This window comes from Anas acuta, chromosome 1 (genome assembly GCF_963932015.1).
Source record: "Anas acuta chromosome 1, bAnaAcu1.1, whole genome shotgun sequence".
NCBI lineage: Eukaryota > Metazoa > Chordata > Aves > Anseriformes > Anatidae > Anas > Anas acuta.
The window spans coordinates 75,228,534-75,246,199 of NC_088979.1; the positions used below are offsets into that span (position 1 = coordinate 75,228,534).

General features: G+C 43.2%; 1 protein-coding gene across 2 annotated transcripts in view; it reads left to right on the plus strand.

Moving 5' to 3' along the window:
- Positions 1–1,039: 1,039 nt before the first annotated feature.
- SHROOM2 (shroom family member 2) overlaps positions 1,040–17,666 on the plus strand; it is a 124,434-nt gene continuing 107,807 nt past the window's right edge. For both annotated transcript variants that reach the window (XM_068682600.1, XM_068682609.1), the window contains exon 1: positions 1,040–1,262. In XM_068682600.1, the coding sequence (XP_068538701.1) occupies positions 1,044–1,262 (219 nt within the window). In that variant the 5' untranslated portion in view covers positions 1,040–1,043. The remainder of the gene's footprint in view (positions 1,263–17,666) is intronic.

Consider the following 17,666-nt stretch of genomic DNA (forward strand, 5'->3'; position numbering starts at 1 on the left):
AAGTCTAGCCAGCGATAAGCACATCACTCCCAGCCCTAACTAACTCGGTGAGGACATCAGGCAGCCCCAAACCCTGCTTTTATCCCCCACCCACAAAATTGTCCGAAGATCAGCGCCTTGAATCCTGCCTCGCTCTTCTGCATCAAACTTTTTTTTTGTCAGTCTTTGCGCAGATGAGCTGATGGGACCGAGGAGTTTGTCGTTTCGGGTTGTTTTGGCTGCTTGGTTGGCTGAGGCAGGGGCCTTGAGTCGCCTCACCTCACCCACCAGCAGGTCCCGGGGAGGCAGCGGGGCGGGCCCCCAGCTCCTCCGGCCCCACAGGTGGCGGAGCCGCTCCGAGGCGGGGGAACGGCGGGGAAGGGCCCCGGGCAGGCGCCGCCCTCGGCTGCCCCCCGCGGCCCTCCCGGCGGCCGCCCGGGTTGACCTGTCCGCCGTGCCCGCCCCCCTCCGCCTGGCACCGCGGGGCCGGAGCGGGGCGGCCGCGCTCCTTCCTCCCTCCCTTCCCTCCTTCCCTCCCTCCACCTGCTCGCCGCTTTTGTCTGGGGACGGACGGGGCGAGGCACAGCCCCTCGCCACCACCACCACCACCACCGCACCGCCTTTGTCTGGCCGCTCCCCGCTCCTCCTCCTCGGCCGCGGGGGTCGCGCTGCGGGGCTGCCCCTTTGGGGCGCGGGGCGAGGAGGGGAGCAGGCAGCGGGCGGCGGGGGTCGCGCTGCTTTCGGGGCGAGAGGGGGGGGAGCCTCCCGCGGGCGTCCCGCCGCCAAGTTGCCGCAAGTTGGAGCCGGCCCCCCGCTGCTGGGCTCCGGCCTCGGCGTGAGACAATACAGCGGGCTGCCGGGGAGGAGGAGGAGGAGGAGGAGGAGGAGGAGGAGGAGGGCGGGGAAGGAGGGAGGGGGCAGCCCGCCCGCCGCCGATGGGGCCGGCGCTGCGGGGCGGCTAGGGGGCTCGGCGGGCTGGCTGGCCCCGGGGAGCGGCCGGCAGAGGCAGCGGAGCCCCGGCCCCAGCTCCGTGCTCCGTGCCCGGCTCCGTGCCCGGCCCCGGCATGGAGGACGTGGGGCTGCGGAGCGGGCGGGAGCGGCTGCCCGGCGGCGACCCGCGCCTGGGCGCCGCGCTGGTGGAGCCGGGGCCGCTGGTGGTGATGGTGGAGCCGCGGGCGGCCGAGGGCTACCGGCTGGTGGAGGTGCTGCTGAGCGGCGGGGCGCCCTGGGGCTTCACCCTGAAGGGCGGCCGGGAGCACGGCGAGCCCCTCATCATCACCAAGGTGAGGCGCGGCGAGGGCAGGGGGGCTCCGGCCGCCTCCATGTTGGGCGCCGGCAGCGGGGGCAGGTGCTGGTGCTGCTCTGGGGGCTCCCCGGCACCTCGCCCCTCCGCCGGGGGGGCTGGGGAGGGCAGGGAGAGGGGCTGGGGCAACAGGTGGCAGCGCCAAGCCAGCCTCGCAGCTCGGCTTCAGCTCCGAGGGCGCAGTGTGCTGCTGCACAGCCCCGCAGCCCGAAGTTACATCCCTGTTTGTGATGGGGTGCAGAAATTGGCAGGGTGGTGGGGGCCCTCCCGGCTCCATCCGTCTGGTGGAGGAAGGAGGGTGCGAGGCTGAAGCCCCCCGGTGCTGACCCCGGGCTTCCTCCGCTGCTGTTGCCCGAGCAGAGCAGCGAGGGTGACCTCCTGCATCCCAGCCCTCCGAACAAAAGGTCTTGTGGATGGTGACCAAATCCAGAGACCGACCGGGAGAGGGAGGCTCCTGGGTAGGTATGCGCTGCTTTTCGTGGTGTTTTTTTTTAGTGCCCTTTTATACTCGCAGGTCTGACCTTGCTGGGTATGTTGGGCGTGAGTTAAAATGATCCGTCGTGTTTTCTGGGAAACGTTTTTCATCTGGGTGTGTTTTGACTCAAGGATCCCCGTCCCAATAGCTGGTGGGTTTTGTTAAGAGGGCTTTCTTGTCGCGCAATCAAAAACACATTAAAACGGATCCATGTGGAACTGAGAAAAATCCACATTAGAAAAACATTTTGCTCAGGATTTGTAGGAAATATATGCACTTGGCCTACAGGTCCGGTGAATTCTGCTTGTTCTCATTTTGGAAGTACATAAAGAGTGTCAGAGGTCAGCCAGTCCTGCTTTATCCACAGCAGGAATTATTCTGTTCTTACTGCTTTTTAGCTTGTTTCAATGAGGGCTTTCCAGTTGGTTCCCTTCTTCCACTCCTGGTGATATTTTACTGATGGCTCTCCAAGTTAGGTCTTTTTAGATCAGCTTTTTCTAGGTCTCTTCCCTACTGCTGTTTTCCAAAATACAACAGTCTATGTCAACAGATGCATATGCTGAAAAGTGACTGTGCATCTGTTGGCCTCTTACCAGTATCCTGAATTACAGAGTATAAAAACTGGAAGCATGTGAGGAAAGGAGAAAAGAGCTACTTACTCTGCATCTAGTAGCTATCAAGTGCCAAATCAAATAATTCCACAATTCTGGTAATGGCTAACAAGTGCTACTGCTCAGGGGTACTTATTCATATTGTTGCCTAGGTATTAAGTAACAAGCTTTAAATATTTGTGGCATGAGGATGTGGCCGTGGTAGGTGTAAAGAAGTGTCTGGGAATGGGAACCTTTTCAAGTGGGTCTGCTACCCAAGGCATGGTTATGTGGAACCACAGCCTTGATACCTCCTGAAACCATTTCATTGTGCGGAAGAGAAATTCGGGTCCATCATTCGTGATCTTGGACTAAGGTACAGCTGGGATCCTGTCCTTGGGTCTAAGGTTTTGGAGTACGTTTTCACTTGCGGTTTTTGGATGGAAGTATAAAGAGGAGTTTTGAAACTGGACTGAAGCTTTGCATCACTGGCATCCCCCAGACTCCAAATTCTTTAAGTGCAAAATCTTCCACTGGGTTTCGCTCACCCATCTTGGTGTGTGTTGTGTTTTGTTTTTCTGTACAGCTTCTAGGGGTGGAAAACCACTAGAAAGAATAAATTAGTACCAGGTGATTAAAAACGTCCCTTCTTGCAGTGGAGATGTAAAGCTGCTCTCTTTTTGGCTGAAGAGAGTCCTGAACCTGAGTCTTCCTGAGTTAAAGTGTGGATTTCTGGGCTGTCACAGAGAAGGGGAACGCCAGTTCATCGCTACGTCCTCCCCTGCCATTGCAAGCTCCATCCCCTATTGGGTACACTGGTGGCTGTTTTGGACACAAAAATACCTCAAAATACCCATGGAACAACTCTTATTTTGTGGATTCATACTGTGCTTGAGTGTGAGCTGAGTATTAAGCTCTGTCTCATCAAGTCCCGGGCTGTACTGGGGAAGTGAAGATGTATGAGGTGGAGTGCTGCTTTTTAAGGAGAGGAATGTGACAAGGTGCGAATGGAGTTTCAGATAGCAGCTACTTAAGGGGGATTTCTGAAACTCTGCCCGTCTCCATGCCTACCACCATCTCTAAAGCAAGGTCAGCCTTTGAAGAAAGTTGCACCTTTATGTAAATGTCGGGAAGTCTGTGGTGTAAATATTTCCTGCTGTCTTTACCCTCTATGGGACGCCCACCAGAACTGTCTGTAAAAAGCAGCACCAGAAAATACTGTAGTTGAAAAATCAGTGAACAAACTTGTGCTGGGCATTTTGCAGCGATTTTTGCACAGCAAACTCCTTGGATGTTAGTTTCCCTGGTCATGTGGCCATTTCACTTGCTAACAGGAAGGGAAATGTTTTTGTAACGAGTACCACGGGGGGCAGCAGGGCAAGAAGAGCTGCAAAACCGATTTGGGAATTTCTAGTTTAAATTGACTAGGTTTCAAGCTAATAGCGTCCTTTGATCCGCCAAACTGCCAATAATAGCCGAGGGAGAGGCAGGTTAAGCAGGAGAAAATCTATGTTTTCAGTCCCAGCAGGGAGATAAGCATGTGTGCAGCCACTGGAATGTCGGGAGCAAAAATGCCGCACGCAGGCAGCGCGGTGCGGAGAGAGGTCAGCCCGGAGTCACGCTGCTGCTGCTGCTGCTGCTGCTGCTAACAGGCCGTGCCCCTCGGGGAGCGGGCTCCCTGGCTCCCCGACACCGAGACGGGACTCGGAGGGAAGGTCCTGGGACAGGTAGGCAGAATATCACATTCACCTGCCAGCCGAAAGCCTCTTCCCATTTTGCCTCTTCCTGTGGTTGCTGCAGAGGCGCAGAAGAAAGCGGTGCATGATATGGCTTGCTCGAGCTTTAAACGTAGCTGGTCTAAAACTCGCCCCACCCACGTGCGAGTGGTGTTGCTTGTATTTCAGAAAAAAAATAATCTTTCAGCGTTTTGTCGCTTACTGTTCTTTACATGTCCCTTTAAAAGGGCTTTACATTTTTTGTGATCTCTGCCTGCGTGTGCGATACCGTTCCAAAAAGTTGCCCGAAGGCAGCTTGTTCATGCCTAAATTGGCGTCTTGAAAGGAAGGACTTGCTTTTTATAGCAATGCGTGTGTTTCAGCAGAAGGTGAGATGACTACTTTGAGGAGTTTAATGAGAAGTCTCACAAGACGTGGATCTCACTTTGCTTAGTCTTTTTAAAGAAACAAACCCTGAATGGGAAGGTCTTACTGGAACTAATGAAAATGAAAAGTCAGGGTGCTCAACCCTGAGTCTTGTGAAAGCCTCCCATACCTGCGTTATCTTGATTACTTTTACTTTAAAATGAGCCTTATCTGGGATGCACAACTTGTAGTGTCAATCACAGCATTGATCATGGGTGATGGACAGAAAGTCATTTCTCTTCCTGTACCAGCCATAGGCTTAAGAACTCTGAAGCTGTCCTGCAGTCAGCATTAACCTTCTTACACTAGAAAGTAAGAAAAAGTACAGTGCATGCATTTGAAGAAGGAACGATGTATCATTTGAATAAATTCCTCTTCAGTACCAGCTTTACAAGGGCCTACAGCCATACCTCCTCAAGCTATGATCTCACTGCAGGCTAATCAAGGCTGGGCTTGGCTGGTATTTCGGCAAGATTTCCAAGTGAAACCTGGACTGTTGCAAGACGTGTTGTTGATTTAGCAGATAGAGTTCTTGTCTCCTGAATCAGTGCTGAATTCATGCCCCAGCTGGAGGTGCTGTCTTTCAAGAAGCAGCACTATCAGACAGACTTGTTTATTTCTCTTAATTCCATTGTACTTTCCTAACGTGTTCCTGCCTATGGTTAGGTGTCAATGGGAGTTTGTTTAACCTAATAATTATTTAAATTGTCTACAGGAATGCTACTCTCTTAATTGGACGCAGGACTCCTCCATGTGATTTGTATCAATTTCTTATTTTAGTAGTGAGTGAAATTATGACTGTTTTCATTTAAGTAATTCCTTACCCTTTGGCCGTAAGCATAAAACTAAGAGCAAGTGCTTGCATTGTACTGCATGGGAGGGGAGAGAGCTTCAGTGGTGCTGTGTACAGATATATTAGAAAACATCCAGTTTTGATTTAAATAGCAGTTGTCTCCCTCAGGTTAGCTATTTGCTCATAGACAATTCTTAAACTTGACTGTGACGTTTGGTATCCAGAAAACCAGTATTTAGTGGTAATCCCTGGAAATTACTGGCCTCTTCACATAAATGCAGTCATTTGTGTAAGGAGCTGATGGGTAAATTAAGAGCCATTGTACTGTGGCTGAGGAGTAGAGTTCTAATCTAGTGCCCCATATCCTGCAAAATTTTCATTCCTGTCTTCAGGTCTAAAAAGATAATATGTGAAGACGTTCATCGTTTTTGTTTTCTACCCATATTCCTTTGGTGATCAACAGCAGCAAATAAAATTCCTCAGCTGTATGGGCTGATTCAAACACACATTTTAACCAGCAATTAAAAAAAAAAAATGCTTCAAATGACATTTGATGCTTCTTTTAAAGCTCTGTTCAGTTTCTTAACTGATGAGAGGTGTCTGTCTTTTGAGAAAGATTGGGCCTTTTCTTTGTGTTAAGTTTGATAACTGAGAAATTGCAGGAAATGCTTATATATCAGGACGCATATTTGGGGATTAAAATAGTACCATGCTGCTATTTATCCCTTTTCTTTGTCCTTAGCAGTTTGGTGCTTTTTTCAATGTCACAGAAACTCTTCGTGTTTGAGTGTTGTGTCCCTTTTAGCACTTCAGCGGCTGTTGAGAGAGGTGAGCTCTGCTCTTACTTCACTTGCTGGCAGCACGGTGCCCTCCGTGCTCCTGTGTGCTCCGAGTGGCCCAGCTTTGGAAGGCTGAAGCTCAGGGAGGTTTGTCTTGGTGAGAGCATCAACAGCTGAAGTGGCACTGGTATTGGAAGCTCCATCTCAAGGCTATCTTGGATGTTGTGAGATGTGGTCTGCAAACTGTGCAACAGCTTGAAATGAGAGGATGAGTTAAAAGGCTGTGACTTGCAGAGTTTCAAGTCAGTTCAGTTACAAACGTAGAAGACAGCAGTGTGGGAGCGTTGTTTAAGAAATGGTTGCTGTGCTTGCAGTACTGAAACTGCAGTTTTCCTTTACGTTTACCTGTCAGGACAAAAAACAGTCAGGATGCTTCCTTTCAAAGCACACCTGAGAAGCTTCCGTGCAGCAAGCACACTTTTGGCTGTACTGGCTGCTTCCAAATTGCTCCTCTCTCTTCTGCTTTTCCCACTTCTAGCTACTTAGGCAGAAGCTGTCAAATCCATCGCAATTTTCTAGTTAAAAACGAACATAAACAAAAACATTCACGTCTGTTGAGTCTGGCAGAAGAATCGGTGGGTTTGTGAGAACAGTTATTGCAATAGGAGTTAGGCTGCAGAGCTGCCTATCTGAATGTTTATTCATGTGGTCTATTTACGGTTTAAACTTCTTTTGTTTTTAGTGTCTGCTGCTACTTTTCAGTATGAATTTTGGATGCTATGGTAGACATTAGCATAAAAATAAAAGACCAGCAAGAGACCTCTAGTTATAGCTCGCTGTTGTCAGCGGATTGCCAGTAATGCCATTTATTACCTAGTTATCCATCATGTTTGGTTTTGTTTGTTATTTTTTTAAGAGGAAAAAACAATGTGGGTTTGTGTGGTGGTTGTGCATATGTTTTACTCAATAGACTGTGTATGTATGTTTGTTTGTTTGTTTGTTTTTTTCCAGTAGAGCTCAATTCATTGTGTGTTCTTCTGCTTAATGAATATTTAAAGTATGGGAGTGTGGAAAGAGCAAGGTAAATGGGAAGTGAAACCTACTTGTGAATAGATTAGAGGAAACAACCGTGTAGTAGTAACTAAGCCAATATTACATCACGTACCTGTGCTTTTTTTTCTCCAGGAAAGCTGTTTGTGTTTAGTCTTGTTACACATCTGTAATCTCTACAGAGAATACTTAATACATATGTACATCTAGTTCTGTGGGTCATTTTGCTACACAAGTTTGAGGCAGGTCCCAGACATTCAGCAGAATTTTTGCTTGCTGTACATTTAAGTGACACCGTGCGTGAAGTATCCCAGGAGAGGTAAAGTAAAAAACAACACACTTATGTTGAGATTTGACCCGCTTAATCTGTGCAGAATTGCTTTCTGTTGTCAGTGTTTTGAGCCTATTTGACGTGAGGTCAACTGGAGATTTTTGTATGCATCTGTAAGGAAAAATACTGATGCCTCTCTCCATAACTTAGGAAACCTTTCTTTTTTTTTTTCACTTTTTTTTTTTTTTTTCTTAGGGTAAGAAACAGAAAGCTCTCTAATTCCACACAGGACAATATTTTTAGTTTCTTAAAGGTTAAACACCGGACATATAATGCTATTTTGAAAAAGCTTTTTTGTTTTGGAAATAAATAGCATTGCCACTCTGGGGTAGATATTAGTAGTCTAAATCGTTTATTTTTTGTAACTCTACAAATACAGTCAAATCAGAGTGAGATGTAATTTAAGGTTTGTTGAATTTCTTACTACTTCATTCCATGGTAGGAAACTACCAGAAATTTTGAACCAGTTTTTAAATTAAAAACTGGAAGATTTTAAGTAAGTTAAGTAAGTTAAGAAGATTTTAAGTAAGTTAAAATCAGCTTACTGTACTCGTAGAAAGTGTTTCTGTCCTTTATTTATGGTATGCTTTGCCAAACAGCACATTTCTGGCGGAGTTCTCCAAGACTTAAGCTGGATTTTTAGGAGAAGTAGCTATCTTTGGAAAATGGTTTATAGTGTTTAAATTAAACATGACTTATGTGCTCAGATTGCTTTCTGAAGGTGTCTGTCATTTGCTGTCAGCCGTGTGAGCAGAGGAAACATGTGCTTCTTCAGTGCATACCTGGATGCCTACTTAGGAACCTGTAGTAAGATGACAGACACTCAAGCAAGATTATTGTCTCTGTATTTGCTGTGTGTGGAGCTAAGCCCAAAACTATTGGAAAAACACTTCTCTGATTGTACTGTTGTTTCTGAACATGACAGGAATGTAGCTTTTCAGTCTGATTTATCAAGCTAATCCGGGGAGAATCGTAAGCTACCAAGGACGATGACGCTTGTGAAGGTAGGAGAGAGTTTCTTTCCCCTGGCTCCCACCCTGGGAGTTAATGCAGTATCAGTATTCAGTCTCTAAGCAATTCAGAGCATTGTGGTAAGCACAGGTCAGGTCAGGAAGATAAGAGAATGGTTTCTGCAGCGTTAACAAGTTGTTGGGGGATCTTTTCACTGGCCTTTTGCAGGTACCTGAGGGTCGCTGTGGGGTGCCCAGCTCCCCAAAAGAGATTGAGCCAGCTGTTTGGTAAATGCTGGAAATGCAACCAATTACTGCTTCAAGAAACCAGATAGCTTTTGTCAGGGACACAATTCTTAGGTTGGATCTTAAAGCAGAAACACGTGGAGGAGAGTGTTTGACAGTAGAACAGAGGTGGTTATTTCCAAGTTCTTCTGACCCCTGGTGAAATGGCCAAGTCGACTGAATGCTTTAAAGATTTTGAGGAAAGGCATGATAGTGTTGGCACTGAGGGGAAGGGTTCATGTCCTGTGTTTCCGTACTTTTGCCTCACTCCCTCTCCAAAGGGGGACTTTCCCTCTGCCACCAGGCCAGTTTTCTCCTCCGTTAAATCTTTCTCTCAGTTTCTAAATTATTAAATTCTTTGTACTGTTTGAATTCTTCTACTTATTTACCCACATCCATCATCCCTGATATATGGGTTAGGAAATATGTTGTCGTGTTTCTTACATACCAAGTTTCTAAAGAATTGTACTTAGTGAGTGCTCCAAAGGACAAAGAGTAGTACAAAGTACAGAAAAATAGTGACTGCAAGTTGGGAGTGGGGAAAATACAGGGATCTCTGCTGCAGTGCTTGAGAGGCTGTATCCCTTTGGGCAGTGACAGGGCAGTTCCATCCCTCCCTACAGTTATTTTTTCTAACTGGGTGAGATGGATCATGATGAAGGAAGGGTCTTCACTGTGGATGTAGGTGGCCTTAATTCTCATACTTTCCTTGCTCTGGGCTCGTAGTTATTCTGCTGACCTTGTTTCTGAAATTTAGACTATTACTGTACAGAGTTTTGAGTTGTTTGTCTACGTAGGGGTTTAGTCCTTGCCGTGTGTGTCATCCAGAACAATGGGGTATTTAGTGTTATGGTAATAGTAGAGAGGTGGTTATCTCTGATCAGTTTGGAAGAGATTGTGAGAGTGCTCTTGATCATGTGTGAGATGGTATTCCATTTGGTCTTGTTTAAAGTGTAGCATAACACTGTAGCATAATACCAAGAGGGTTGTGAGGCATTGGAACAGGCTGCCCAGGGAAGTGGTTGAGTCACCATCCCTGGAGGTCTTTAAAAGCCGTTTAAATGTAGAGCTCAGTGATATGGTTTAGTGGAGGACTGGTTAGTGTTAGGTCAGAGGTTGGACTCAGTGGTCTTGGAGGTCTCTTCCAACCTAGATGATTCTGTGATTCTGTGATAACCTTTTTTAATGGAAATTTATGAACTTTATGCTTTTTTAGTGGAAAGGTATCTAAATATTAGCGCAGCTTAGAAGAAAAGGCTCTGGATTTTGTTTTAAGTTAATTCTCAGTGCGTCCATTATATTCTGTTTGTAATGGACTTGCACTGAAGTTTCAATAGCTAAAGTCAAGAACCATCAGTGGGGAACATGGATTAAGATAAATTGGTTTGAAATTGAAGAATAGGTACTTAAAAATGTCTTAAATTGTAGCTTCCGTACTTTTTCTCTTCAGTAAAGCAGATAAATGTTCTAAAAATCCCTTCACAAAGCTGTGAAAACCAGAGTATTTTGGATTCTTTCTGTCTCTTGAGATCAAACATACTTTGTTATACACTTGCTGTGAAAACTTCCAGCAAAACTTGGTTCAATGAATACTGTAGAAAAAAAAAATACTGTTGGGGGTAACAATTTGGAAGCTGTATATTTTTTCAGTAAAAGCACTAATTGTTTAGGATAGTATCATAGAAACATGATTTCGTAGTAAAGGAAGCGAAACACATCCTACACAGTATCAGTTAGTCATCACTGTTAATTTTCTTAAACAAATTAGATGCAAAAATGAGTTTGTGGGTGTCTAACTGGCTGATGTCTGATGCAACCAATACCCCAACTCCTCATAACTATTTGGATTCGGTAGAATGAAATCATTACAGTATGTAAATTATTTTCTTTCCTCTATATATACACATTTTGTTGATCTGGAAGAAAGGAGCACATTAGATTTTCTTATGAGATGTTTTCAGTTGCTTTTTTTTTATGGAATAGCAAAACATTCCTTTCACAGTCATTAATTTACGTAGAAGAAAGATGTAAACATACTGTGTTGACATAAGGTAGTGTTTTGTTGGGTGTTTATATGTGGAAAGAATGTTATCATCTTAACAGAGAAAACTTAGCTTTATGCATCTGTTAAATGTAGTTAATGTTTATAATAGTTTTGTCAAGATTTAAGAGAAACATACACTTCCATAATTAGGAGCTATTAAACAATTTGTAATCTGTTTTTTACATGACAATGCTTGCTGAAGTGCCTTTATATTGAAATAGTAAGGCTTCTGTAAAATTAAGAAACAGTGTCTTTTTATGAGGCTAGGAGATGTCAGATATATTCTGAATTCTCTTAAATGCAGCTCTAATGCCATAAAGTTATTTCTATTTTCCCCTAAACTGTCAGGGCAGAATTTAAAGCGTAGAGTAAACTTTCCCTCCTGCCTTAAACTATGTATTTTTAGCGTGTGCAAGAATTTTTGTTTTTCCTACTTTTTTCCTTTTCCCGTTTTATAAAAGTAAAACCCAACAACTTGCTCCTCTGCTTGTAAAATTTAGACTACATTGATTTTATTAGCAAAATAAATTTTGTTTCTACAGGCTACCTTCTGGAAACATCTTGTTTTTCCTGACTGCTGGGGGAGGTTGCTGTCCTGAGCAGGGAGGAGGGCTGTGCATTTCCTGACACCTGGGAGACCTGAGGAGTTTCTCTGATTGCTCAATCTGATGTTAGGGAGGGGTGCAAGGCAAGACTTCTGTTGCTCAACTGAATGTCTTCTGGCTGATTAAGGAAATCCTCATCTTAAAAAACAGCGTAGACATGACCTACTATGTCAAATGTGATTAAAATGTGAGGGTGGAGAGACATGTGGCTTTGGAGCTGTTTCGGTTTTGTGAAGCAGATGATGAGTCTGAACTTAGAAAGCTTTAACACAGAACCCTGTGAGAAACAAGGGAGAAACTGAAAATGTTGGAAATTGGGAGATTTACTAAATGAATTGCCTATTTTGCCACAAATTGTGTGCTGTACACAATTGTATGACATCTTTGCTTCAGTCTCAGGTGTTGTCTAGGAAAAACGTTATTTCCTTATGTTCATAAGTTTCTGTTTCTCGTGAAACAGACATGATACCGAAGTGCTGAAATACTGTGGTGGCAAACACTTTGTTACTTTACTAAAAAGACTATAAGACCAAATATATGGAAAACGTGAGGGAGTATGTCTTAAAAGGCTATATAATTGTGCAATTCACTCAGGAGTAAATCCTTCTTCATATTAGAAAATGATGGTTCATGCTTGTCTATCTCCAGCATTTTTCCTAAATTATGAGTGGAAATGCACAATTGGATGTCTTTTCATAAAATTAAGCCCTACTACCTACTTAAAGTGTGCAGATGCTCTCAGTGCCTCAGAAAATTAAAAGAGATTAATAGAGGCAGACGGGCTGTCAGCACTTGAGTGCTGAGTAAAAGAAAAAAACAAAACCAACTAATGTAGACTTCTTATTTGAAAGGTCAACCTGACATATGAATCTGTGAGATTTGAAACATTTGTTAGCAATAAAGCTTCCTAAGGAAATAGATTTTATAGCCAAAACACATGTCCTTGCTGACCACTTGAATTTCCTTCCATTTATGATGGATCATGGAATTACAGCATGTCCTGAGTTGGAAGAGACCGACAAGGATTGTCAAGTCCAACTCCTGGCTCCACACAGGACCACCTGAAAATCAAACCCTGTGTCTGAGAGCGGTGTCCAAATGCTTCTTGAACTCCAGTGCTCTCAGTGCTGTGACCACTGCTCCAGGGAGCCTGTCCCAGTGCCTGACCACCTCTGGGTGCAGCATCTTTCCCTAATCCCCAGCCTGACCCTCCCCTGTCCCAGCTCCATGCCGTTCCCTCGGGTCCTGTCGCTGTCCCCAGAGAGCAGAGCTCAGCGCCTGCCCCTCCGCTCCCCTCGTGAGGGAGCTGCAGGCCGCCATGAGGCCTCCCCTCAGCCTGCTCTGCCCGGGGCTGAACAAAACAAGGGGTAGTTTCCGCTACTCCTTGTTGCCACAGTAATTATAATTACCACTTCACCTATGAGACCTTCTCTCTTTACAAGAAATGACCTAGGCACAATTCCTTCACAGAAATGTAGTGTCAGTGGCTGGAAGACTGGTAGTGAATTTATGGTTCACCATCGTCTTCTAAGATGACAGCATAGGATAGAAGTTTCAGCAGAATGAAGGGAGCATGTTTTGTTCCCACTGCAGCCAAACTTAAAAATGTAGTTTCCTCACCTGCACATCACTGGCACTAATTGGAGGTTACTGTTTGCTCCAGTATGTTGTATCAGTGGCTGGTACAATTACCCCGCCACACCCCAACACTAAAGGTGTCGGGCTAGCATAGACTTTCCATCCTAAATCCAGTGCTGCAAGCAGTAGGTCTTTAGCAACCTAGTTTATTTTGGTGGAAAATGACTGGTGAAATGTTGCATGAGCAATTTAATTAACCGATTAGTGGGAGTGGAGATGAGCAGCAGGGAGTGGCAACGTCGTGGTATACAGTCACACACCCAGCAGTGACTTACAGACTGTAGTCCGGCTGCCTTGCAGGGAAAATTAATTTGAAGTATGGAAGCAATTTGAGAAAATAGGAGATCAGCAGTTACAACTCCTGAATTTTCATGAGGGAGCAATCCGAATCCAGATCTTCATTTCATAATTTCAAAAAAATGCATCCAACCATCTTCTGAAGACAAAACGGACACTGCTAATAAGATCCTACTAAGAAGAAAAATTTTTGCTTGTTTTAATTTTTTGACTACAAAGAATACCTCAAATACGAACATTGAGGAGAATACGTTCACTAAATGAACACTGAATTAAGTAATGACACTTCACATTTTGTCTAAATGCATGGAATTTTATGGCATATTTGATCGGTGCCAACTGCAGTTTTCAGTCACTTTTACTTCTATTTATCATAAGTATTATCACTCTGTTTATCAAAGAATAATCACTCTTCTATTTAAGGTCTGGAGAAGGTTCTGTGAGGACCTCCTTATGCAGCTTGTTTTGATATATGTATAAAAATATATATATATTTTACCTATTCGTAACACTTAACCCTAGGGAGTACTGATTAGGTAAATGGTTTTAGGCTGAAAAGGCTGAAAAGTTTTCTTTTAGATTTCTGACTTGTTGAACTTTTTTGTATCAGTTCCAGCCCTAACTTAAATTCTTCTTGGAAGGCTGCATCTAGATGTGGATTGTTGCAAAACATTTCAAGGAAAATTCTTCAGGGATACATTTCACTGGTAATGGTGAGACTGCCTTCGGCCTTTTAAAGCATCTGCAATTGAGGTCAGTGTCTTGAAAATCAGCTCCCTTCCACCCCCCCCCCCCCCCCCCCCCCAAAACAACAACAAAAACAGCCCACCCAAAACAAGTTACAGAGTTACAGGCTTCAGGCACTGGACTGTACTTCTCTTTTGCCCTACATCAGTGAGAGGGAGGAGAAAATGTACTGTTTGGCCATGAGGTTTGCAACGTTACACCATGTGCTTGTGAGGAGGGTGGGCTAGGCTTGTACTTGTAGCTCTTCATTACTTAACTCTCAGATCATTCTGCAGAGAATTGTGCTGCAAATTTGATATTCCCCTGATGAGTTTTGTGTGGTTATTTGCTTTTCCTTATTTCTGAGAGAAGATGAAAGACGTGGCATCCTGCTGGAATCCATGTGACTTTATCACCCAAACTGCAGTTTTCCAAACTAGCAGGAGCAACCACAGGTTGTTGTATTCCTGTTGGGGGGAATAACACTAGAGGAGGACTGGGGTACCTTGCCCACCAGATTTAGGTGTCTCTTTATGTTTGGATTCAAGAACTCCAGGTTGTGGAGGGAGCATGTTGTAGATGCTGCTTCTTTCCAATGCTTGGTCCTATTTTTTTCTGAATTTCCTTTAACCTATTCCAGTTTTATCTCTTTCTTACCCCGGAGTCTCTTTCCCTTGTTCTCATCTGGCCATTGTTCTGCGCTTGAACAGGCAGTCTTTCTTTAGCAGTTTCCCTTACCATGCTATTTTTATCCCTAGCTCCATGTCTTTTTTACCTTTGTCAGCCATTCGCAATTTGGCCTACATGGCCTCTGTCCTTTTTCCTTGACACCCATCTGCTTAAAGCCCCAAGCCTACAAAACGGTTAGCAGGGAGGATATCCTCATAGGACTTGTTCTTGATTAAATCTTCAGTAGTTGTGCACTTTCAGAGTTGTTTAATTCAAGCAACATAAAGCATATATGTGTGTGCACATCCTGGGTGCTGTCAAATATACTCCTTTTATTGAAACAGGGGTCTTTAGTTTTTTTTAATTACCAGTTTTGCTTTTTAACATAAACATTTATTAATTTTACTTCTTCATTTGTTTCTTGGAACTTGGCAAACCATTGCAGTTTAAACTTAACAAAATTGAGGGTTTGAGGCTGATGTGCGGAATGGAGTTTCTGCCCTAACTAATTAAAGTATGGCAAATTCCTCAACCACTGAAAGAAAATATAATCTCACAATGGGAAGTGTTTGATTAGTAAAGTGGCTAATACTGCCTGTGATTAGAGAAATGGATCTGGCAGTAACATGGGGACATAAGTTGATTTTTTGTCAAACTGTGGCTTAGGTTACTATTTTATTAGAAGGACATAGGATGGAAATAAGAGCAACAAAAAGATGTCTACACTTGTTTGTATTGAAATTTATAGTACAATGAAGAGCTAGTCAAGAACTTGGAGGAATAACAGTGATTTTTTTTTATATATATACTTGTATTTGAAATTAATCAGTCTGCTTTTCGAATTTGAAGCCAGGGGACACAGACTGTGACCTGGAAAAGTAGCCTGACTATTGGTATGCAACAGAGCACATCAGTTTTCTCTACTGCTGTGACTCATGCAAGTAAGCTGTCTCATCTAACTTTACTTTTGAAGAAAATAGTGTCTGGTGAGGGTAGTGGACATTTTATAGTGTTTGATGGGAGATGTTCAAATGGTGATTGAATTGTAGCAAAGCACAAGAGGATTGTCTCTTTTTAGGGATATTCTGTGAGTTATTTCTCTTTCCCATTAGTCTCTAAGTTGAGGCTGAAGGAGAATGATGAAGTAGCTGCACATTTTGAAAAGCAGAACTGGCTTTAACATACACTAACAGCAAAAGGAATTTTCCATTCTTGCACGCTTTCTACTCAAAGCTTGCAGTTTTGGAAGGAAAGCAGGAACACCTTATGACCTCTAACACATTCCAGTGTTTTGTTTTTGAGCTAAAAAAATATACATATATAGGTAACAGTTTCAAATATGTTTTGTTTTTATCTGCTTTAAGTTCACAGATCCATTTCCTGAATTGACCAAAACTCTGATGATGGAAAAAAGCAGAGCTTAAGATTTTAATAAGCAGCCGCCTGAAGTTTATGGTGCAGTGCTATTGGGAATAGGGACAGCGTTGTGTTGGGTTTTATAAACATGGGTACAGTCACTGTAAATAGAAGGTTATTTTTTTAACTTCTGTAGCTTGTTGCTCTGACTGTTGAGACAGAATTCCAGTTAATTAAGAGGACTTTGAAAATTCAGCAAGGTCCTGGAAAGAGGCGTAACAGTTACTTGAAAACTGACAGAATGTATCTTTCTGAAAGAATTTGAAACAAAACATTCAGTAGATTTTTAATCTAGAAAACATGCAAAGTCTGAAATAATAGCTGTTAACATTAAGAGCAAAGTTCCAAGGCAAGCTTATTATTTTCCATATTGCTTAACGTTTCTTGCTTTTGCTTCTTCCTTGTTGGAAAGGTACGTGCTTCATGTAAAACTAGTTATTGGATGCGGTAAGCATACCTGGAGGAAAGCAGATCAGAAATTAAGACATATTGTGATCATATTGTAATAGACCCTTTTGATATTTTGTCTGAAACAAACAGGCATGGACATTGGGATTCTAAAGCCAAATCCATCAAGTTGCTTGATGATAGAGTGAAAGCTTGCAAAACCTAGGATCTGTAATCTATAAAATCCATTGCTTAGTCATAGAGGAACTGAACAGCGAAACCTGACTGATACCATTCAGGTTAAGTACAGGAAGGAATGGGTTTTGTTTTGTATTGCATTGAATCATGTTTGCAGGATACTCAAATGAAAATATGTGGCTTTGTTGGTAGTTAAACACAGCTTTGTAATCCCTGGTTTTCCATGGTTATAAGATTGTTTATATAAGATATGAAATCAGATCATACTCTAAAATTGTACAGTATTTTCATTCATCAGTTAAACTTCTGAAGACCTTTGAGAGTAGAGTGGGTAGAGCTGTGAATTTCTTCAGTCATTCTGTGTTACTCCAATTCTCTTTTTTTAAAGGACTACGATTTCTTCAGTAGTTCTGGAAGTATCACTGAGATTACTTGAGTATAAGCTGTAATTAAGTGATTCTACTTAATGTCCTGTCTTTATATAACATTTCCATATGTCTGTTTTTGTTTTTTGTTTTTTGTTTTTTGTTTTTTGTTTTTTTTTTTTCAGCTTGTGCCAGCAGTTTTTAACCTTGTTATTTAGCATCATGTTAGTGTTTGGAGGTAAAGCTTTCTTTGTATTTTTTTCTCTGAAGTGTTGAAAGCTCTTAAATCTTCTCATTCTTGTTTCAAAGAGCCCTTCTTAACAGTGAAAATAAAAGCTTACAATATTTAGGGTTGGAAAATAATATTTAATAATATAAAAATCATATTTAATAATTTGGATTCCTTAGTTTTCTCATTATTGTGCAGTGGTATTGATTCCTTCTTGTGGAGTTGGGCATTCTGTCCCTAATGACGTGTAAGTATATCTGAATTGTGCCCTGTTTTTAATGAACACAAAAGCTGTGCTATGCATTAGGTAGGAATGTGTTCAAAATTCTTTGGTGCTAAGGTACAGCAAACCTCAGTGACTATTCCAAGACACTACCCCTGTCAACAGAGGCCTATGGTTTTGCTAGATTCTGCTG